This window comes from Acipenser ruthenus, chromosome 7 (genome assembly GCF_902713425.1).
Source record: "Acipenser ruthenus chromosome 7, fAciRut3.2 maternal haplotype, whole genome shotgun sequence".
In the NCBI taxonomy this organism is placed as follows: Eukaryota; Metazoa; Chordata; class Actinopteri; order Acipenseriformes; family Acipenseridae; genus Acipenser; species Acipenser ruthenus.
In genome coordinates this window covers 67,327,999-67,351,569 of record NC_081195.1, presented here as the reverse complement: position 1 = coordinate 67,351,569, position 23,571 = coordinate 67,327,999, and the positions used below count along the sequence as shown (strand labels likewise).

Here is a 23,571-nt window from a genome sequence, read left to right as displayed (position 1 = left end):
CCAGCTCCACATAGTTTTCGGCCTTGTGATTGCCCAGGAAGCCCCGAACCACTGCGACAAAGCTGTTCCAAGCCGCTTTCTCCTTACTAGTGAGCTTCTTGGGGAATTCATTGCACTCCAGGATCTTCTTTATCTGTGGTCCGACGAAGACACCGGCTTTGACCTTTGCCTCAGACAGCTTAGGGAAGAAGTCTTGAAGGTACTTGAAGGCTGCCGACTCCTTATCTAGAGCTCTGACAAATTGTTTCATAAGGCCCAATTTGATGTGCAGTGGTGGCATCAGCACCTTCCGGGGGTCCACACTTCCTCCCCACAGAGAACTCGGTCCGCTGTGGCCAGTCCCGCCTGTGGTAGTGCGCCTTGGTGTTCCTGCTGGGAAACTTGGTAAAACCGCCCATCAGGAATGCCACCATTTTGAAGTCTCCTATGACCTCCCAGCCGTACTCATCATACTTCAAGGCGTCCAGCAAGGTCTTGATGCTGTTGTAATCCTCTTTGAGGTGCACCGAGTGAGCCAGGGGATGAGACGGGTACTTGTTACCATTATGGAGCAGCACGTCTTTGAGGCTCCTGGATGAGCTGTCAATGAAGAGGCGCCACTCATTCTGGTTACAGGCGATTCCGATTGCCTCGAACAGACTGGTCACATTGTGGCAGAAGCAGAGCCCACCTTGACGGGTGAAGAAGCTGGAAAAAGGTTGGTGATGCTTCCTCTGATCTGCGACTTGCACACTTTCATCCAACAAGTTCCACTGCTTGAGCCTAGACGTTAAAAGCTCGGCATTGGACTTGGTGAGACCAAGATCTTTAATCAAGTCGTTGAGGTCTTTTTGGTTGGGGTAGTATGGGTTTCTCTCCTCAGCTCCACCTCTGAAATTGTCATCTGGATCTACAACGTCTTCCTCGCTCTCTGACTTGCTGCTCTCTTCTAAAAAGGACTGCTCTCTCTCCGGAGGAGTGGGTACGGGGAGCTCATGGCAGTGTGGCACCGGGGTGATGGATGAAGGAAAGTCTGGATACGTGATAGCAGGTGCATTCTTGCCAGTTCGACGTTTGGAAGGCTCCACCATGCAGAAGTAGCAGTTGCTTGAGTGGTCAGTGGGTTCCTGCCAAATTCTTGGGATAGCGAACTTCATGGCTCTCTTTTCCCCTCTGTACCATCCTACAAAAATACATTTATTTCACCCATGAGTAATGTGTAAGAGATTCTCGCAACAATTTTCATATATGATATATTTTTCCAATAACATTGAAAATTGTAAAACATTTTAAAATTAAAAACTTTTACAATTTAAAAAAATTTTAACAAATTTTATAACATAAAATTCCGAGCAACAATTGTCCATCTTACCTTCCAGAGTTTTTTTGCAGTGCTCGCAGGTGAAATGAGGTGCCCAGGGTTTGTCTTGATCCCCGACAGGCATGCCGAAATATGCCTTGTAGGCCTCACACATCTTAGCAGATGCTTCCACAGAGTACTTTTTCGCTCTTGTCTTGATAAATTGGCCGCAGACATAGCAAAATGCGTCTGCCGGATGCTTGCAGCCTCTTGATGCCATCTCAGAAAAATGCAGATATGTATCCACTTAGGCAGCTGGAACTAAACTGAACTGGTGGGCTTAAGGCCCCTGTATTTATACTAGTATTTATATTACTGGAAAGTTCTAGAAAGTTCTAGAAGTTACTCCAAGTTCACTGAATCTATCTGCAATGTTCTGGAAAATAGGTAAATTTCAAAATATCACTGTCCTGGTCACAAAAGCAAAGTTTGTGGGGAATAATAGCCATTTTCTATACTTTTGAGGCATAAGCAATTAGGAAATAACACTTACTACCCAGGAACCAAAAAAAAAAAAATTGTTACACGGTGGAATCAAAAAAGTGTGACTGAGGTCGTCTCAACTGCCTCTCGTTTAACTGGGAAAGCCACTTATTCAGGAAATCATAGGTAAGCATTGTAAAGAATAGCGAGGTATGGTAAAGCATATTAATAAACATGGCAAACCAGGGTAAACTATGGTAAACACAGACAACCATGGGAAAATCATGGGGAGGGGGGAACTGCAAAAAAACTAGCATGACACTCGGAGCTCCAGCGAGTGGGATATAGTGGCAGCAGTGACACTCGGGGCTCCAGCGAGTGGGATATACTGGCAGCAGTGACACTCGGGGCTCCAGCGAGTGGGATATACTGGCAGCAGTGACACTCGGGGCTCCAGCGAGTGGGATATAGTGGCAGCAGTGACACTCGGGGCTCCAGCCCAGAGAGTGGGATATACTGGCAGCAGTGACACTCGGGGCTCCAGCGAGTGGGATATAGTGGCAGCAGTGACACTCGGGGCTCCAGCGAGTGGGATATACTGGCAGCAGTGACACTCGGGGCTCCAGAGAGTGGGATATACTGGCAGCAGTGACACTCGGGGCTCCAGCGAGTGGGATATAGTGGCAGCAGTGACACTCGGAGCTCCAGCCCAGAGAGTGGGATATACTGGCAGCAGTGACACTCGGGGCTCCAGCGAGTGGGATATACTGGCAGCAGTGACACTCGGGGCTCCAGCGAGTGGGATATACTGGCAGCAGTGACACTCGGGGCTCCAGAGAGTGGGATATACTGGCAGCAGTAACACTCGGGGCTCCAGCGAGTGGGATATACTGGCAGCAGTGACACTCGGAGCTCCAGCCCAGAGAGTGGGATATACTGGCAGCAGTGACACTCGGAGCTCCAGCCCAGAGAGTGGGATATACTGGCAGCAGTGACACTCGGAGCTCCAGCCCAGAGAGTGGGATATACTGGCAGCAGTGACACTCGGAGCTCCAGCCCAGCGAGTGGGAAATACTGGCAGCAGTGACACTCGGGGCGCCAGCAAGTGGGATATACTGGCAGCAGTGACACTCGATAGCCTCCTCCTGGTAGCCCCCACAGAGAGTGCATTCAGAAAGTTGCAGTGTGTTTGTCACTAAATACCTTTTTTGGGTGTGCAGAGATGCCCAGTAGATTCCGCACATGGCAGTTGAGGTGGTCGTGCAGGATTGTGGGTTAATCAGAAGAGAACATGCCCATCATTAAATGCAGAAGTCGCTTTATATAATGAAGTGCCTTGGCTTTAACCTTTGGTATAGCCAGGATTTGCTTATCACAGGAGAGTAGGAAGGAGTACAGCGTTTTCTCATTAAGTGAGACGTGGGTAAAGCCAGTATAACCACGTTTACCCTCAACTACACTGCTGCTCCTTAGCCTTGTGAGAGCTCCAGTACTTCCAGCTGCTCCCCAGCCAAGGGTGGCAACTTGGCTCAGACAGGATTAAAATCCCACGAGACACCCTGCAATGATTCAAGAGGCAATACTTCCACTTGGTGAGGCGCTGCGGCACAGTGCGGTTTTGAAATGTGGAACTTGTGGAACAAGCCATAACAAATACAGCTAATTATGTAGCTTGTCTGCTTTAAATGTTTAGTTGCAGAGTACAGCCCATAATGGCTGCAGTGTGGGTTACTGCCTGGCTTCAGTTTCAGTTGTAGCCAAGCTGTCCTTTCAGCAGCTTTAAAAAGTACTGATTAACTAAACTGAGAGAAAGATAGCAGATGTAACTGCATAACATCACTGCAATTTTTTTAATACCACTTTTTGTTACTTTATTGCTTCCCAGTTGCAACCTAATGGTAGCCTCAATGTTAAGTCTTCCAGTAAAACGTGGAGTTTCACTGTAAATGCCAATGTGAAATGAGGCATCATGGCTTCCAGTGACACTATAAACAGCACAGGGATACTCAACTGGCCGATGTAGGAGTTTACTGTATGGGGGTCCGGGCTACTATTAGGGGTCACAGACCAAACTTGGTGTTTTGTGGAGCTTGGGCTATTATTAGGAGAGTGACAGTGGCCAGGAAAAAAGGATGACCAACTTAACAGCCCAAGCCTAATATAATATGTCTAGTATCGTATAAGCCAACTGATACCATTTCTTGCTACAGTAGTGAATGCATTTGACATTCAGGCTAGTCTCTACACCCATATTTATTGAAGCTAAGCACTCAGAGCGCAGCACAGCGTAGTTACAAGGGTCTGCAGCATGGGAATCTGGCAACCAAAAATGAATATTTACAATGGAAATAGTTTCACCTTTAATGGAGCTACCATAGGGAAACGTTACATTTGCAGATATGAACTTGTTGCCACATCGTCACCCCCCCCCCCTGTGTGTACTGAATCCTGCAGGTCACTCGTGCTCATTCGAAGGTCACCTTTGCATCCATTTGTTAATGTGAGCATCATCTTTCAACACATTCAGGGTTCAGTATGCTGTTTAGCATTATGAGATGTGATACATACTTAGAGATTATATTGTTTTTACTAAAGAAACTCTCCCAGACCCCTTATTTAGTTGTGGGGGGAGGTCTTGAATGGTTGTTTTATTCTAAAATAAAGTTTTGTAAAGCTTTTTCCCTAGAGACCAGATCCTTGACAAAATGAAAGGTCTTAGCCAAAACTTTCAGCTACATAGACAAGGTACCTTGATAGTAAATTCCTACGAAAGCAAACTCTAAACAGGCTCCCAGCCCCCGCCATGCACATATATATATTACAATATCAAACAGAATGAAATTTCAGTGTACCATTTGTAATTCAGTAACAGAATTGGTCACGGGTCTGAATACTTTTGCAAGGCACTGTATACTATATATATATATAAAAAGTTGAAGTCCAGTGTATTAACAGTCTTAAAGTTTTATTTAAATACTGTACATGATTACTCCCAATGCAAGAAAGTTCAAGGCAAGTTAATGGTCAAAACAAATCAGTGAAATACAAAACTGAGTGAAAAATCGTCCCCAAACCCAGCTATGTTAAAGGCTGGGGCTGAGTTAATGCTCAGACTAAACATTTGTCATCTCAACCATTTTATTAGAAAGACTGTTCGGCTCTCATCTTGGTGCTTGTTTTACTGCACCAAAATATACTTGCATAGGGGCTCTCTTCCAGTCGTATCAAATATCACTTCAAATAATCAGCACTATAGCAAAGATGAGTATTTCTTAACGTTTCACATGCAATTTGGTAACTGCTTATTGTAAACAGAATTCTGTAAAGCCCCCTTTTCGTTAGTTTTGAAAACGTTCTTTAAAACTGATTTGCAACGTACTGTGTAATACAGCTATTCAGCAGTGTTACGGTTTGTCAATCAGTGCTAAAACCAATGGTGCTTTATGAAACCAAAAACAAAAAGACAATACAAAAGGGCTTTACACTAGTATAAATTCCATTTGCTTTTTGTTCAAACGTTTTATCAAAATGACCTATTACAAAGTTAAACTGCTACAAAAAAATACATTTGTATATTGCAAATAACAGAACTGGTTACGCAAGCAACCCAAGTATATGGAAGTATATGGGTGTTGGTTTTGAAACAGAATGCACCGGCACGCTTTTAAAAAGAGGGTTCAACGCCCTGGCTTGCTCTGTTTCTCCCGCTGAAGCTCACAGTTCAGTCTTTCCAGAGGCAGTGGGGTCGCTGGCGCTGGCAGGGGCACTGCTGGCAGCTTCCCTGGGTGAGGACTCTGCTTTGGGTATGAAGGCTAAGGCAGCGGAGTTGATACAATACCTCTTGCCAATCGGGCGAGGGCCATCGTCAAAGAGGTGGCCCAGATGTGCACCACACTGAATAACAAAAAAATATTAATAATAATAATTCTCATAGTAATGCCGCATAGCTGCCCAACCTTCCTGGCTGAAAGAGCCATTTCAACAACCAGAGAAGTTCTTAAACAGTTCTACTCTTCTACACTCGCTTGTTTGTTTTGCATTCTGATTGGCTTCTGCCCCATGACTGAATGAGAAATGCAAACGCAATACATGGGGGGGAGATGTTTTTATCAATTGTATATAATTAGAACAGAAAATCAATTGTAAGATCTTGTGATACTACACTTAGGGAGTTATTGTCAAAGCTTGATACCTGTTGTTGTGCAATCCTGTGTGAATAAAATTTCTGGCTCTTTTGAGCAAAATATATTTATATTCATAGTAAAAGTTAATACATTTATTCAAAATCCACTTACCAAGTTTGAAAATAACCCTATTTGTGTGTAGTTCCAAACAAAATGGCATGGGAAGAGCACATAGGCTAACTCTAGGACAAAATCTGTTCATATAAAATTGTTATATGACCATTTGATTTCTTGTTTGTTAATTGTTAAACATTGGTGAATGGCATATTATCTTCACTAAGTAAGAGTAAACTCAGCCTAATCTGCTGCAACCTTGTAAAGTAGATTAAAATGCCTGCAGCCAAGCCCAAACCTACTCTTGCACAAGTACACTTTTTATAGGAGGGAAGCCTACCTGGCTGCAGCCTATTTCCACTCTGTGCATCCCGTAGGAGAAGTCATCGGTCTGAAAGACTGACTCAAGTTTGATCACGTCAGAGAATGAAGGCCATCCTGAACAAATTAAAAACACAAAGGAGTGCAACATGAAGAGCTTGGAATAGCTGTGCAGGTCAGACACGCCATCGCAGTGCAGATATTAAGATATGAAAAGAACATGCTTTTGAAGGCTGGTATTAAGACAGGGAGACGTGTGGAGAGCAGCAATCAGCACAAATTCAAGCAGCTGTTTCTTCGACTGCCATACAGGATTAGCCCAGCAGGGCTGAAGCAACCTTTTGTGCACCCAGTTTACAAAAAACAAAGTCTCTATCCGTGCTAGCTGAGGCACACAGCTGATTGAATATGTCACTCTTCTTCAAGCATATTCTTAGTAAATGCAGTATAATTGGTGGAACCAGCTACCAGAGACTTCAGGACTGCTACGTCTCTAATTGCCTTCCGTCGCCTCCTCAAGACCCTCCTGTTTAGACTGCACTTGTAGATCCCTTGATCAACCCCTCCTACCCTGCACTGTATTCACCTGACCTATGCACCACGTTAATGAATCCTCAGCTGATGCACTATTGCACTAACTTGTTGCATCCTATTTCATATCGTATATTAGTGGTATTATTTGTACTTGCTGTAAACTACACTGTATTTAAGTATTAATTTCGCATTGCAACCTTCTACTGCCCTGTAACACCTGTAAGGTTGCCTTGGACAGAGGCATCTGCAAAATAAATAAATAACAATAATATTTCCATATATAACTTCGGCTTAATTTAAACTTTTTCTCAAATTCTACACATCAGGTGCACAGTAACCTCACAGTAATCAATAAACTGGAGCATTCTGGATATCCGCACTCTTGAACAAAAACTCAGTCGATGCCAGAATGTCTTGATCTCTCTATTCTTTATTTGTTGACTGTGGAGGTTAAAAGTAAAAAGGAACATGTTTGGACCTCAAGCGGCTGCTCTGAAGCACACTATTTCTTTTTTCAGCGCCGGTTTAAATCACACGCTGAAGAAACATGCACAAAATGTCACAGTTCACGAAGCAGTAGTCTGGATTCCGGATTGTTTTGAAGTACATTTCAGAACGATACTGATGTAATAAGATGAATTCTAAATGCCTTTCACTCGTAGCTATATACTGTGTCTTGCCATTGGTAAGTGGAAACCGCACTACAAGAAATGATTCGAAACACGCTTAGGCAGGATCCCCCCCAATCATTTTTTGGCAGTATCCGAGTCTACTCAGTTTGTACAACTTGGACACATTCCTCCTCTTTGTTTTTGGGCTGCACAGCCAGTTTCTTTTACTAATTCATTCCTTACATTCAAGTGCTTGAAAGGCTTTTGTTTGTTTTGTTTTTTCTTTAAAGATGTACCATCAATTAGAAAACAAAATAACAACATTGTATTATTTAATTGTTTGTTATCCAGGATAAATAATAAGCCTTTGTAAACTGTTTATATATATATATATATATATATATATATATATATATATATATATATATATATATATATATATATGCATGCATGCTATATTAAGTTGGATTGTTAAGCAAATGTATACATTTGAAGAATTAAAAAAAAAAAAAAAAAAGTATAATTTAACCTTCCAAGAAATGTTTCTACCCATTTTAATAACTACTGTGGGACGGGACTGAGATGCACTTGTCTAAATGGTTGGCCCCCACATTCGTATATTAAACACTCAGTAGTGCTAAATTAAGAAATACTAATGAATTGACACTTAATAAATTCAATGACCAACTAGATATACTTCTCAGTGATCACTCTGTAGCATCACATTGTTGACAAGATGTAGTTTATTGGTTACAGATTTGTATTCCTTGCCAGCACCAGTTTGTTTTTTCCTTTTGAAAGCTCTGCAGTGTAAAATGTGACACGATTTGGTCATTGTGTATATATGCACTGCAATGATGTATCACTTGAAATCTGAATTGTCTTTGGAAAGTAATCTTAATAGGGAGGAGATCAAGCTTTATCAAACACTGCTGGCTCATAGTCCGTTTCCCATGAGTCTAGGATTTCAGAGTGTTGCAAACATGTGGATATAGGTTATGTAATAGCAGCAGCAACTGTTCTGGGGGTTTAACAGCCTATTTTATGGGAGGTATTACTTAGCTTTTCAAAAAAAGGTATTTAGTGGTCATAATGAAAACATACATTAAAGAAGGAGGCTGTGTGGTCCAGTGGTTAAAGAAAAGGGCTTGTAACCATGAGGTCCCCGGTTCAAATCCCACCTCAGCCACTGACTCATTGTGTGACCCTGAGCAAGTCACTTAACCTCCTTGTGCTCCGTCTTTCGGGTGAGACGTAGTTGTAAGTGACTCTGCAGCTGATGCATAGTTCACACACCCTAGTCTCTGTAAGTCGCCTTGGATAAAGGCGTCTGCTAAATAAACTAAATAATAAAGAAGAAGTCACTGTCTGTGTGCAATTCCAGAACCAAAAGGTAAACAGGGCTATTTTTAACATGTACCACACATAAAAGCAAGCACTATCCAAGACTGGCAGTTATCACAAACCTCCAGTAACTGATACTTCCCTCCATATTTGATTATATCTTGTAGCAAATCGTCTGAATTCAGGTCTAGAGAATATGCCCTTGTCAGATAGATGGGTGGTCTCATTCACATTTTTTGCAGGAAAAAAAGTTACAATAAAAAACTGTATTGTTAAGTGTTAACCTGTTGCCAGGTCCAATAGTCTCCACAGTAACACATTTAGATTGGGCTCTTGTATTATATGTGATAAACGTGCGTCTGGTAAGAATAGACAACACAGAAAACCAGAGACCTAAACACACTGTATTAAAGAGCCGAGGAAAGAGACCACACAATCGCACACTGCCAAAGAGGCATAAACAATCTACCTTTTAACTGTGGTCTGCCTTTGCGACTTGCGGCTCTAAAGCACAAGTAAAAAAAGAACGAAAACACAGTGCTTTTTTTTTTTCCAGTAAAACAGACTTGTTTTCCTCTGGAATCTGTGTCTGGATTTCAGTGCCTGTGCAACAACCAAAACATTCAATAAATCATTCAACAGCACTCGGAGAGCTCCGAACTACTGTGTGTTTAAAAATAAAACCCAGTCTCTCAAACTGCAAACATGTGGGCAAGTCACTGATAACAATACAACATGTGAAATTAAAGGATTTTTTTGCTCTATCCTGAATTTCACCCCAAAAAGATATCCAATGGCATTTTCTCCTGAATTGCTAAAATGGTGCAATATACTGGTAATTCTATATCCTCTTCCAATACTCTCAGTGAGTGATGAAAACCTGATGGGGTAGGTCTGTGAGCTGCACACAAACAAAAAAGCACACACACAAACTGACACATGCACACTAGTACACACAGACACATACACACTCGCTCACACGGAAACACACACACTGATATACACAAACACGCACTGGTATACACAGACACACTCGCGCACACACACAAACTGACACATGCGCACTAGTATACACAGACACATACACACTCGCTCACACAGAAACACACACACTGATATACACAGACACATTCGTGCGCACACAAACATGCACCGGTATACACAGACACACTCGTGCACAGACACATACATACTTGCTCACAAACACAGACACACACGCACTGGTATACACAGACACACTCGTACACAGACACATACATACTTGCTCACAAACACAGACACACACGCACTGGTATACACAGACACACTCGTACACAGACACATACATACTTGCTCACAAACAAACACAGACACACACGCACTGGTATACACAAACACATTCGCTCACACACAAACACACATGCTACAAATAAACTGAAAAAAATCTCATAGGGACACATTTGCTTGAATGTCAAATATATTAAACAAGACCTTACATTATCAGTTTATTTTTTCTTTGGTAATATTATTGGTGTGTTTTCTTTTTCCCATCAAATTGCATTGATAATGATTAGTAGTAAACATCTTTGAGAATCTACAGCTATGGGCAAAAGTTTGCATCACCTAGAATTTTAGGATTTAAACAATTACAAAAATAAAATAAAAAATAACTATATGAACATAATTTATATCTTTTATACAACATCATGTAAATCAAAGGAATTACAAAATTATATTGCAAAATTATTACTGGAAGCCATAATAGTAGTACAGTATTTCATGTTAGATTTTTGAAAGGTCAGATTTTTATAAGTTTTTCGTTAGGCAGGCTATATGGAAAACTACCAAGCGCTATGTAATTCAATATGTTAATGTAACATTCAGCAGGTTTCATTTGACTTTATGAAGCAACATTAGGTAATTCTATAAGGTGATGCAAAACATTTGGCCATAGCTGTAGGTTAAAAAGTTGAGAGTTAATTGTGAATGGTCAGCCCTCAGGAGGGGTAGGTTTTCTTGAAACACAGGAGGCAGCGGGTGACCTTGCTGCTCGGGTATTACGCGCAGATCACAAGAACATGGTTCTTTACAGAGCAAGCGCTTCAGGAAGCCCAGCTAAACACTACAAAGAAATGAAACTCCAGCCAGACATGGGAAATTCTTTTGGGAATAAAAGAATTCTATGACTCAGAAGATGAAAATCCTCATGAACACTTACTAAACTAATCTAATGAAGTATTATCACCAGGCAAGCACATTTGGCACATTTATATGCAGTGTAGCTAAAAAAAAAAAAAAAAAAAAGAAAAAAAAAAGAAAAGGAAATTGAACACATCTGAGCCTGGTTTCATTTCTGGGAACAAACTGGGCTTGGACGTTAAGAGGGTAGCTTCATTTTTAGCCAATTATATATTATATACACACACACACACACACAAAACTTCAGGTTAAGTTTCATTACTTAAAAAAAAAAAAAAAAAACTATCAGCCTTTGTCAAGCTTATCAATGTTTATCCCAATGCAATTCTATACACACAGCTGAATATTATCTCATGTGACAAATATATGCGCTTTATTTGTTTTTGTAGAAAATAAAAAGAGAGAAATACGTCTGCATCTGGAGTAGGTGCTAGCGAGAGATGGTGCCTCCAGGGTCTTTGTTTTTGCAGATGTTTGTTAACATTGCGAAGGGTAGTTCGAAGTGCAGTCGCACAAGCTTCCGTCCTCTTTGAAGCTCTCTGGGACTCTGTGAAGTGAACACAGCCCTCCTGCTACTACCTGCAGCAGAAAGCACTGCTTATTATAATAGAGGAGGGAAGCATGTGTTTCCCAAGCAAGAACAGACACTATATAGCTCGTTATCCATACGATACAGTAACATATACAATTCTACACACAAATGACTTCTCCCAAACACCAGGGGTCAGTATTGTCTGCTGGGTGCCACTGCAGGCCCCGGTGGTAGTGTCCGAGGATCTCGCACAGATGCCTCTCTTGTTCTAGGTAACGCAAGCACACATGCATTAAGAGAGTATAAAACAGAAGACAGTTTGGAAGTTCATTGAATTGAGGAAACGGAGCTCAGAACGATGAGTGGGGATGTTTTCTGTTTATTCCAAGTGAAAATAAATACCCATGTAAAGTCACTCTCAACCAGCCAAAGCTTCATTTTAAACCCCACTTCCCTCTTCTTGATCAAGTACTTTGTCTTTTATCCTGGCTCGCTCCCAGAACCTGCTTTTTTTGGAAATAAAAAGGAACATGCTCAGGTTTTTTTTTTTTTAATTTACATAAAATATGATTTGTATTGGGCTGGAATTCTGCCAAGCTGCAGAAGAACATTGGTGTTTACATCTTTACAGTCTACATGTTAGACTCAATAGTTAGTCTTGGGTACAAACACACGAACAGACCCATTGTTTAACTGTAAGCAAAAGTTAAGAGATCTTCCACAACTCGGCTCTCGCCACTGGATTAATACTGGGGAAATCATATTTAAATGCTAGATTAGACTTTGGTTTAAAAAAAAAAAAAAAAAAGGACCATGTCTAGTTTTCTCATTTAGTCTGCTGCCGTTTCAGATCCACTTATTTATTTTGGTTAGAGTACGGGCTCCACTTCAAATAGTAAATGTTTACATGACACAGACAAGAGAATGTATGATGTATCTGATCTGTCACACCAGCAGCTGGAAGTGGCCTTGTATAATCCACTGGGCAATCATTCACACATTTACATTACACTTCCTACGGTCAACAGCATTTTAACTTGTATTAAAACGGCAGATAGCTTAATCATAATGTTTTAAAAAGTTGGGAGCAGTGGAAACATCAAAGAGGCAATGCGAGAAAGATAGAGATCTCACTTTTGGCTACATAGTTCTGCTTTTAACAGTACACGGTTATTTTAGGAATAGTAATCTGCATTTGTGTATTCATGAATGGAGATCAGCATTCTGACACCAGATAAGTAGAAGAATAATTATTGTTCATGTACAATATACACACAAATACCAAAGGGGAACATGGTCATTCTTGTGTGATATACATATATGAGCTCTTCCGTCAAAGTTTTTCATCTTTTTGCTTATTGACAATCCCCATGGCAAATTTATCTTAATTGTGCCATGGCCTGCATCAAACAAATTAACATGAAAGAAAAATAAATAAATATCAATATCTATATATCGAGAGAGAGAGAGTGACAGAACTAAATCTGGCAGTTAAACACATCAATAACATATTTGAAAATGCAGCCATAATGGCAAATCTCAAAAAAACAAAAAAAATAAACCAGAAACAAAAACTCACACAAAAATGGTTTGATGATGAATGTAAATCCATATGAACAAATCTAAGACATTTATCTAATCAAAAACATCTACATCTGAGGTACTGTGAGACCCTAAAACACTACAAACACACCCTCAAACAGAAAAAACAAAAACACACAAACAAAACCCTCACAGACATAGAAAAATCTATCGACCAAAACCAGTTCCGGGAAATGTGGAATAATTTAAACTCAACAAAACAACAAGAATTAACAATACAAAATGGAACAATTTGGAAAAATTATTTTGAAACCCTTTATAAATGACATACAACAAAAAGATCTAACAAATAAACAAAATTTAACTAGAGAAAAACTGAAATTACTAGAACAATCAATTAAAGATAACCAAAATACAACTGATGCTCCAATCACCCTACAAGAGTTAACTGAGAAGCTCCAGGCAAACCCAGAAAAGCCTGCGGCCCTGACAGCATCAGTACTGAGATGCTCAAACACAGCAGCCCCGAGTTACAAGAGGTAATGCTTAAATTATTCAACATGGTACTAAGTACTGGTTACTTCCCTGACATCTGGAACCAAGGGCTTATATCCCCAATTCACAAGAGTGGAGACAAATTTGACCCCAATAACTACTGAGGCATCTGTGTGAGCAGTAATCTGGGGAAGGTATTCTGTAGTATAATCAATGCCCGCATAATAGCCTTCCTTACCAAACACAGTGTCTTGAGTAAGAGTCAAATTGGCTTCCTACCAAATAACCGCATCTCTGGTCATATCTACACCCTACACACCCTAATTGACAAACATGTACACCAAAAAAGTTAAGGCAAAATCTTTGCCTGTTTCATTGACTTTAAAAAAGCATTTGGTTCCATTTGGCATGAGGGTTTATATTACAGAATTCTTCAAAGTGGTGTAGGGGGTAAAGTCTATGATATAAATCAATGTACACAGAAAACAAGTGCGCAGTTAGAATTGGCAACAAAAGGACAGAATTCTTCACTCAGGGGCAGGGGGTGAGACAGGGCTGCAGTCTGAGTCCAACACTGTTCAATATTTACATCAATGAGTTAGCAAAGATGTTGGAACAGTCTGCAGCCCCTGGCCTCACTCTGCATGACAAAGAAGTCAAATGCTGAACTCTGCAAAAACATACTACAGGTGCAAAGAAAAACACCAAATCACGCATGCAGGGCAGAATTAGGCCGCTACCCGACACTTATAAATATTAAGAAAAGAGCACTCAAATTTTGGATGCATCTAAAGAAAAGCGAGTCAGACTCACTCCAATATAAGGCTCTCCAAACCCAAGAGCTCAGCTCTGAAAAGAGTCCCCTAAGTCTGCTGGCCTTGAAGCTCACTGCACTGACCTCCACTAATGCTAACACAAACCAGCTTCAGGTCAACACTGCTTACCAGCCCCCAATCAGAGTAAACCAAATTATAAAACAAACCAAAAACTCCTATCTGAAACATTGGGACATAGAAACAAACTCCCAAAATAAACTGGATTGTTATCGGGCCCTAAAAAGAAACTATACCCTAGCAGAGTATCTCTCCACTGTCAGAGATACAAAGCAGAGACCGATCCTGACCATGTACAGGCTCAGTGACCACAACCTGGCCATTGAAAAAGGCCGACACAGGCTGGCCAGGGAGAACAGGCTCTGTGGTCACTGTGAGACAGGAGAGGTCGAGACAGAGATGCACTTTCTCCTACACTAAAATAGACATGTTAATAGATTATATTTATCAATTAACTAAATGTAAAGTGAGTGAACAGAAGAAAAATCTAAATCAAATCCATACTTGGTGTGACCACCATTTGCCTTCAAAACAGCATCAATTCTTCTAGGTACACTTGCACAAAGTCAGGGATTTTGTAGGCATATAGTCAGGTGTATGATTAAACAATTATACCAAACAGGTGCTAATGATCATCAATTCAATATGTAGGTTGAAACACAATCATTAACTGAAACAGAAACAGCTGTGTAGGAGGAATAAAACTGGGTGAGGAACAGCCAAACTCAGCTAACAAGGTGAGGTTGCTGAAGACAGTTTACTGTCAAAAGTCATACACCATGGCAAGACTGAGCACAGCAACAAGACACAAGGTAGTTATACTGCATCAGCAAGGTCTCTCCCAGGCAGAAATTTCAAGGCAGACAGGGGTTTCCAGATATGCTGTCCAAGCTCTTTTGAAGAAGCACAAAGAAACGGGCAACGTTGAGGACCGTAGACGCAGTGGTCGGCCAAGGAAACTTACTGCAGCAGATGAAAGACACATCATGCTTACTTCCCTTCGCAATCGGAAGATGTCCAGCAGTGGGGCTGCATTTCTGCAAATGGAGTTGGGAATTTGGTCAGAATTATTGGTCTCCTCAATGCTGAGAAGTACAGGCAGATACTTATCCATCATGCAATACCATCAGGGAGGCATCTGATTGGCCCCAAATTTATTCTGCAGCATGACAACGACACCAAACATACAACGAAAGTCATTAAGAACTATCGTCAGCGTAAAGAAGAACAAGGAGTCCTGGAAGTGATGGTATGGCCCCCACAGAGCCCTGATCTCAACATCATCGAGTCTGTCTGGGATTACATGAAGAGAGAGAAGCAACTGAGGCTGCCTAAATCCACAGAAGAACTGTGGTTACTTCTCCAAGATGTTTGGGCCAACCTACCTGCCGAGTTCCTTCAAAAACTGTGTGCAAGTGTACCTAGAAGAATTGATGCTGTTTTGAAGGCAAAGGGTGGTCACACCAAATATTGATTTGATGTAGATTTTTCTTCTGTTCACTCACTTTGCATTTTGTTAATTGATAAATATAAACTATTAACATGTCTATTTTTGAAAGCATTCTTACTTTACAGCATTTTTTCACACCTGCCCAAAACTTTTGCACAGTACTGTATGTATTGTATAACTGCTTTGGCAACACCTGCTATTGTAAGTCATGCCAATAAAGCACCATTGAATTGAGAGAGAGAGAGAGAGAGAGAGAGAGAGAGAGAGAGAGAGAGAGAGAGATTTCCACTTAATTTTAGGTTCTTAGCCCCTTTTAACAGACCCAGACACAAAAATTGAAGTTTTTAAAGCACTTATGTGCAATTTTACCATTTACAAAAATAAGGGAAGTCAAAACAAAACAAAAACAAAAACAAAAACCTAACTCACACATAGAGCACTAACTAAACTTTGTACCATCTAAACTACCAAACTGGACAGCTAAGCTGTTTACTAATCATACAACATTAACATTACAACACAAACAAAAAGGTTTACACCTACCTTTTGTTTAACGCACACCTCTCTCTTCACACATACTGGAGACTGTCCTGAACATTTCTTTGCCGTTATATACCTGCCTGCGAATCCCAGGCAGGTGACACTAATTAAATAAATAAGTACACACATTTCTCTGGCAAGGACAGAAATGAACCTATCCCTGCAAAACCCCAGCACATTTCTTCCAGACAGGGATCCGCCCTGCCACAAATATAAATATATATCTTTGTATGTAATTGCTGAAATAGCATAAATGTGTGTAATTAATTAATTAATTACATGCTTAAGTTAATTAGACAAGAGTCTTTTTAGTACCTGTGTACACAAGCCTCCCCAGAATGCTCTGAGGAAGACGCTGGCAGTGTCGAAACGTCAGCACTGTTGTACAGACCTTTAAAATCTGTCTCTTTTTTATCTGGACTAATGAATTAAATATACATTGCAAGGTTGCCACGTGTGCTCTCACAACTTTTTGCTTTTCCGGGGAGTCCATTCAGCGATGTCGCCGAGGGTAAGCAGTCTGTTTTGATCTATTGTGCTGCTGTGATTGCGCACCTGTGATTGTTTGAAGTGTACCTGCTGCTGCGTGAGGCACGCTTGGATACATATATAAAAATAAAAGCTGTCAGGCATCTCTTTTGAAACTGAACCAAATTGAGCCGGACTAACGTGTGATGCATTTCCACTATAGATTGTGACCCATGTCTGCGAGATGACCACACCTGCAGTGCTCTATAACCACACCTGCAGTGCTCTATAACCACACCTGCAGTGCTCTATAACCAAGCCGGCAGTGCTCTATAGCCACGCCGGCAGTGCTCTATAGCCACGCCGGCAGTGCTCTATAGCCACGCCGGCAGTGCTCTATAGCCACGCCGGCAGTGTGCGCGGTCGCCGGATCACCACCCTGTTACACCGGGCTAATTCTCAAACCAAGGCTCCAATACCTGTCAACACACCAGGACTTCCTTGAAAATGCCATGTTCGTCGTCGGATCGGCCCTGTTAAAACACATCTGCAGCTCTGGCAGGGAAGTGAGCAGCAGCATGAGCAGCCTGCATCATGCACCATGCTTCTCAGCAATCACTAAAAACAGCTGCTGTCGATGGAATTGGAGGCGTTGTGGTCAGGAGTTGAAGCTGCTTTTCCATTAAGCTCGGTTGTGGAGATTATTTTGTTTTTTAAAAGGAGACACAAACAGTTTGCTTCCTTTTAAACATTGCTGTGTGGAGGCTAATTCAACACATTGTCATGCCTTTCACCCCTAAAAGGCCTGGGTTCAGTTTTGCTAAGATCTTCCAACTATTGCAAATTAAGTGCACCCAACACAACACTATACAAGATGTAGTGAACACACACAGAATCACATGTTGGTATAATTGTAATTAATAGAAGACATTTACTGAATAACTGCCTATTCTCTTAGGGATCTGTCCAGACACATTCTTCAGGTTATAAGTAACCTGAGCACAGTCCTGCCTTTTCCCTCCTTGACATTACAAAGATATTACAACGAGAAATATATTTTAGAATGACTGTCAAAGCCAAAAAGAAAATCATAATTACAACTGATGTCGAACAAAACAATTCAGCAATTAAGATTGTACAAATTCCAGGGGATTAAAAATGACAGAATTATCCTATTTACAGCCAATACATTTATCATATAGTACCAGATAGCATTCATTAAAACTACTTTCTAGAAATATTTTAATCCCTTTATGTCGTGCATTACTTCACGGTGCAGGGCTCAGTGAAACAGTGGTGTAACACACAGAGATTAATAACCGTAAAGGGAATGTGCTACTTTGTTCCTATAGCCCATTAGCGATTATCCTACATATACACTCATCGTGCAATCAACCGTGAAAAGGCTTTTAGAAAATGTTTTATTTTCTTTTGTGTAAAATAAGAGAGCCCAGATCAAAGCGGATGAAGGCGCATGCTCTCATCTGCTGGCTGTGTAGATGACTGACCTCGAAGGCCATTGATCATGTTAATCAAAACAGCCTGCACACACAGTTTACAAAACTACAAGCTTGTCTTCTGAGAAAGCTACAAATGGTCAGTTTCATTTCAAATGTACATCTTCAGATTTAATAAGGCAGTTCAAGAGTTTACACTTTCAGTGTTTAAAACGTTCCTCTGCAGAGCAGGCAGGTGTTCATCACCAAGCGATGATGCAGTGTGCTAGCGTCTCAATATATTATTATTAATATTACTACAAGCGATGATGCAGTGTGCTAGCGTCTCAATATATTATTATTAATATTACTACAAGCGATGATGCAGTGTGCTAGCGTCTCAATATATTATTATTAATATTACTACAAGCGATGATGCAGTGTGCTAGCGTCTCAATATATTATTATTAATATTACTACAAGCGATGATGCAGTGTGCTAGCGTCTCAATATATTATTATTAATATTACTACAAGCGATGATGCAGTGTGCTAGCGTCTCAATATATTATTATTAATATTACTACAAGCGATGATGCAGTGTGCTAGCGTCTCAATATATTATTATTAATATTACTACAAGCGATGATGCAGTGTGCTAGCGTCTCAATATATTATTATTAATATTACTACAAGCGATGATGCAGTGTGCTAGCGTCTCAATATATTATTATTAATATTACTACAAGCGATGATGCAGTGTGCTAGCGTCTCAATATATTATTATTAATATTACTACAAGCGATGATGCAGTGTGCTAGCGTCTCAATATATTATTATTAATATTACTACAAGCGATGATGCGGTGTGCTAGCGTCTCAATATATTATTATTAATATTACTACAAGCGATGATGCAGTGTGCTAGCGTCTCAATATATTATTATTAATATTACTACAAGCGATGATGCGGTGTGCTAGCGTCTCAATATATTATTATTAATATTACTACAAGCGATGATGCAGTGTGCTAGCGTCTCAATATATTATTATTAATATTACTACAAGCGATGATGCAGTGTGCTAGCGTCTCAATATATTATTATTAATATTACTACAAGCGATGATGCAGTGTGCTAGCGTCTCAATATATTATTATTAATATTACTACAAGCGATGATGCAGTGTGCTAGCGTCTCAATATATTATTATTAATATTACTACAAGCGATGATGCAGTGTGCTAGCGTCTCAATATATTATTATTAATATTACTACAAGCGATGATGCGGTGTGCTAGCGTCTCAATATATTATTATTAATATTACTACAAGCGATGATGCGGTGTGCTAGCGTCTCAATATATTATTATTAATATTACTACAAGCGATGATGCAGTGTGCTAGCGTCTCAATATATTATTATTAATATTACTACAAGCGATGATGCAGTGTGCTAGCGTCTCAATATATTATTATTAATATTACTACAAGCGATGATGCGGTGTGCTAGCGTCTCAATATATTATTATTAATATTACTACAAGCGATGATGCGGTGTGCTAGCGTCTCAATATATTATTATTAATATTACTACAAGCGATGATGCAGTGTGCTAGCGTCTCAATATATTATTATTAATATTACTACAAGCGATGATGCGGTGTGCTAGCGTCTCAATATATTATTATTAATATTACTACAAGCGATGATGCAGTGTGCTAGCGTCTCAATATATTATTATTAATATTACTACAAGCGATGATGCGGTGTGCTAGCGTCTCAATATATTATTATTAATATTACTACAAGCGATGATGCGGTGTGCTAGCGTCTCAATATATTATTATTAATATTACTACAAGCGATGATGCAGTGTGCTAGCGTCTCAATATATTATTATTAATATTACTACAAGCGATGATGCGGTGTGCTAGCGTCTCAATATATTATTATTAATATTACTACAAGCGATGATGCAGTGTGCTAGCGTCTCAATATATTATTATTAATATTACTACAAGCGATGATGCAGTGTGCTAGCGTCTCAATATATTATTATCAATATTACTACAAGCGATGATGCAGTGTGCTAGCGTCTCAATATATAATTAATATTATTACTACTACTACTACAAGCGATGATGCAGTGTGCTAGCGTCTCAATATATAATTAATATTATTACTACTACTACAAGCGATGATGCGGTGTGCTAGCGTCTCAATATATAATTAATATTATTACTACTACTACTACTACTACTACTACTAATAATAATAATAAGTCACACTTTATGGTTAAGCTAACAATATACATAATAATAATAATGATTAATATAAGTCACACTTTAATTTAAAAGGACACTTTTTTGTTTACTAACTTAACAACTAGCTTACTAGTTATTCGTTAGTTAATAGATATTAAAATAAATCCTGATCTCCTTTGCTAATCATTAATACAGTAACATCTTTAAAAAAGTGCCTTTAAACAAACTGAACCCCACTTCAGTGATATTATTAGCAGGGATCTGATTTTTGCTGTTTTAGTTTAGAAATAGTTTACTGTTTAAGCATTTTCTATTAATAAATTAAATAAATAAATAAATAAATAAATAAATAAATAGCAAAAGTTGCTTCCTTAAATGATTTTCACAGGATCCACACTTACACAAGAATTACACAAGTACAACCCGCCCTCTGGATAAACTGCTTTCAGGTTTCCACATCATTCATTTGAAGAAAAAAAAAAAAAAAAGACCACCAACCAAACAGTTTAAACTCAAATCTCTTATCCCAAGGCAGGGGGAATTCAAACTGAAATCCATCATTTTAGCATGATGTTTCATTTAAATATCTTCATTATTGTTAGGAGGTTCCTGTATCCAAGCAGCAATCTATTTTAGGAGCGCACACAGTATCGCATTCTTCTGTTAATAATAAACATATAATGACAAGCGCGTGTTCAACCATATAACTGGGGAATCAATATGAAAACAGCCCCCCAGGCACAAGGGATTTCCACTATCATATCTGACACGTCACCTATAAATAGCTTTACAGAGCACTGAAACACAGGTCTGAGGTGTAGGCTTCAAAATCCAAAACAAACCAAAGCCCTCGGTGAACATCAACATGCTTTTCCTAGACATGCAGTCCATCGATTTCTGATTTTTTTTAAAGTTGACTATGGACTGGAAAAGGGTTACATTGTAATATTTTTTTGGTGACCAATTCTTACCGATATGAGGATTTCAAAAATATATTTTTCAACCTGCTGTAATTATTACTTTGGCCCTTTTGAAAATAAAAAAATAAATACATACATGAATAAATCACACCTCGAGTCAGGAATTCCAATATAATTTAAACATTATTTGATATTGAATTCCAGTGATCAAAAATTAGTTCATGATCGAATAAGAGAATAATCCCTACGACCCCTCCTGTCCTGTATCTGTGACAATCTTGATCATGATGAACTTGAGAGCCCTACCTCACAACCACTAAACACACTGCAGCTCAAATGGACGGCTTTCAAATTGCTCACTAGGGGGCTCTGTCACTGCAACTAGGCTGGAGGCCAAATCTATAAAGCAACTTTAACCAAATCAAGGGGAGTGGTCTGGGGTAGTTGTCAGATATCAGTGGCGGTTTACAATACACTGCAATACTGTTTTTGGAGCACACATACATGTGCAAGCAATGACTGTTTTACAAAGAATATTTTTATTTACTGAATCTTCAGCACTTTAATGCAAGAGAGACTTTACCCTGGTATCCCAGACCCTAATTAGCACTAGTCTTGGACTACCTAACCTAAGATAGTCTAAGACTAGTGATAATTAGGGTCTGGAAACCAACCATGAATTTGTTTTTCCAGATTACACCCTTAACTGACAGCATACAATACTTGTGAGAATCACTGATCACTCAAGCAGCCACACCTTACTGGAAAGAACAATCTTGAAGTACAACTGCACTGCTGTTATCAGTGGGCTTCCTAGCTATGTCCCATGGGAGTTTTACAATTGACGAGACCAACTATACTGAACAGTTACCTTCTGGATTCCTGCTATAAACAGCCTTATTTGTACATATTGAGGCTGGCATTCTCCATCAAGGGGATCTGGTGCTGTGCAGCCTGTTCAAAGTGGTATGGGGAGTTAGACAGGTTGACTTGTCAATACACGGTCACAGTTTATTTGCTTGTGCTTACTTGGTACTTTGCCAAATTAAATGTTAAAAAGGGGGCATTAATATTTCTGGGTTACACACACACACACGCTCCTGGCCTGCTGAAAAAAACAATGGAAACATAAAGGAAGCAGCAAGTGAGGCCAATGAGTGAGGGAGCAAGGGGACCCGGCAGACCTATCATGCCTGCAGAGAGTGCACACTCAAGTCCACGCTTCTTGTGCACAAGAGGAGAAGTGTGGGTAACTCTACGGTCGATTTGAAGTTGAAGTAATACTGCATATCGATTGAAACTCTAAAAAGTGAATTAATTAACGTGCCAAAAGCAGAAGAAATACAGAAGTCAATAAATAAAATGCATTCAGGAAGTTTCATACCTAAAAGAACCAAGGGGGACGACTTCCGGTGGCTTCCACCCAAGATGGTGGCTTAGTTTGAGCGCTCCCACACTCATCGCCGATATTATTTCAGTGAAGGGCACGCTTTGCTACTAGCATTACACAATGGAGACACCAGAGAAAAGGGATTCGTCAGCCATGGACCCGAATACTCCTTCCCCAACTATGAAAGCCAAGAGTAAAAAAGCCAGAAAGCAACTACTTGCCTTTGAGGGCGCAGCACGGAACGCGACTGAGCCCAGCCGCGAAGATTCACAGGGCCAGACGCTGCCCTGGCTAACAGAGTCCAAGCTTCATTCGCTGAGAGATTTTATTGTGGAATGCATCAGGGAGTGTTTAAAAAGCAAAATCACTGCTGAGAAAATTACCGAAATTAAGTCCATCCAGTCTCGGCTGCAGCAAACCGAGGAAAAGATTTCTGTTACTTTCTCCACTGTTGACAAGCAGAATAAGCGCGTAGATATTCTCCAGGCTGCCCAGCGCCAAAACCGGGCTAGCATTAAAGAATCTGAAACGGAGATTGCCTTGCTTAAATCTCGACTGGCTGAGTTAGAGGATAGAAACCGCCGATCCAATTTGCGGATCGTGGGTTTGCCAGAGGGTACCGAGGGGGGGGACCGAGGGGGGGGACCCTATTGACTTCCTGCAAAAATCCCTACCAATGTGGCTGCCATCTTTGACCGGGCCTATTGAAATTGA

General features: G+C 40.1%; 2 protein-coding genes across 5 annotated transcripts in view; both read right to left on the bottom strand.

Moving 5' to 3' along the window:
- Positions 1 to 221: 221 nt before the first annotated feature.
- LOC131737560 (uncharacterized) lies at positions 222 to 1,559 on the bottom strand. The gene is made up of 2 exons (XM_059027688.1): positions 1,352 to 1,559; positions 222 to 1,162 (listed from the first exon to the last, which is right to left on the bottom strand). The coding sequence occupies exons 1-2, from the start codon at positions 1,557 to 1,559 to the stop codon at positions 222 to 224; spliced, it is 1,149 nt and encodes a 382-aa protein (XP_058883671.1).
- Positions 1,560 to 4,710: 3,151 nt separating this feature from the next.
- The window catches only part of LOC117415957 (methionine-R-sulfoxide reductase B3, mitochondrial-like), a 41,831-nt gene continuing 22,970 nt past the window's right edge, over positions 4,711 to 23,571 (bottom strand). For all 4 annotated transcript variants that reach the window (XM_034026929.3, XM_034026927.3, XM_034026930.3 and 1 more), the window contains 2 exons: positions 6,341 to 6,438; positions 4,711 to 5,656 (listed from right to left, as the gene is read on the bottom strand). In XM_034026929.3, coding sequence (XP_033882820.2) covers positions 5,477 to 5,656; positions 6,341 to 6,438 — 278 coding nt within the window. In that variant the 3' untranslated portion in view covers positions 4,711 to 5,476. The remainder of the gene's footprint in view (positions 5,657 to 6,340; positions 6,439 to 23,571) is intronic.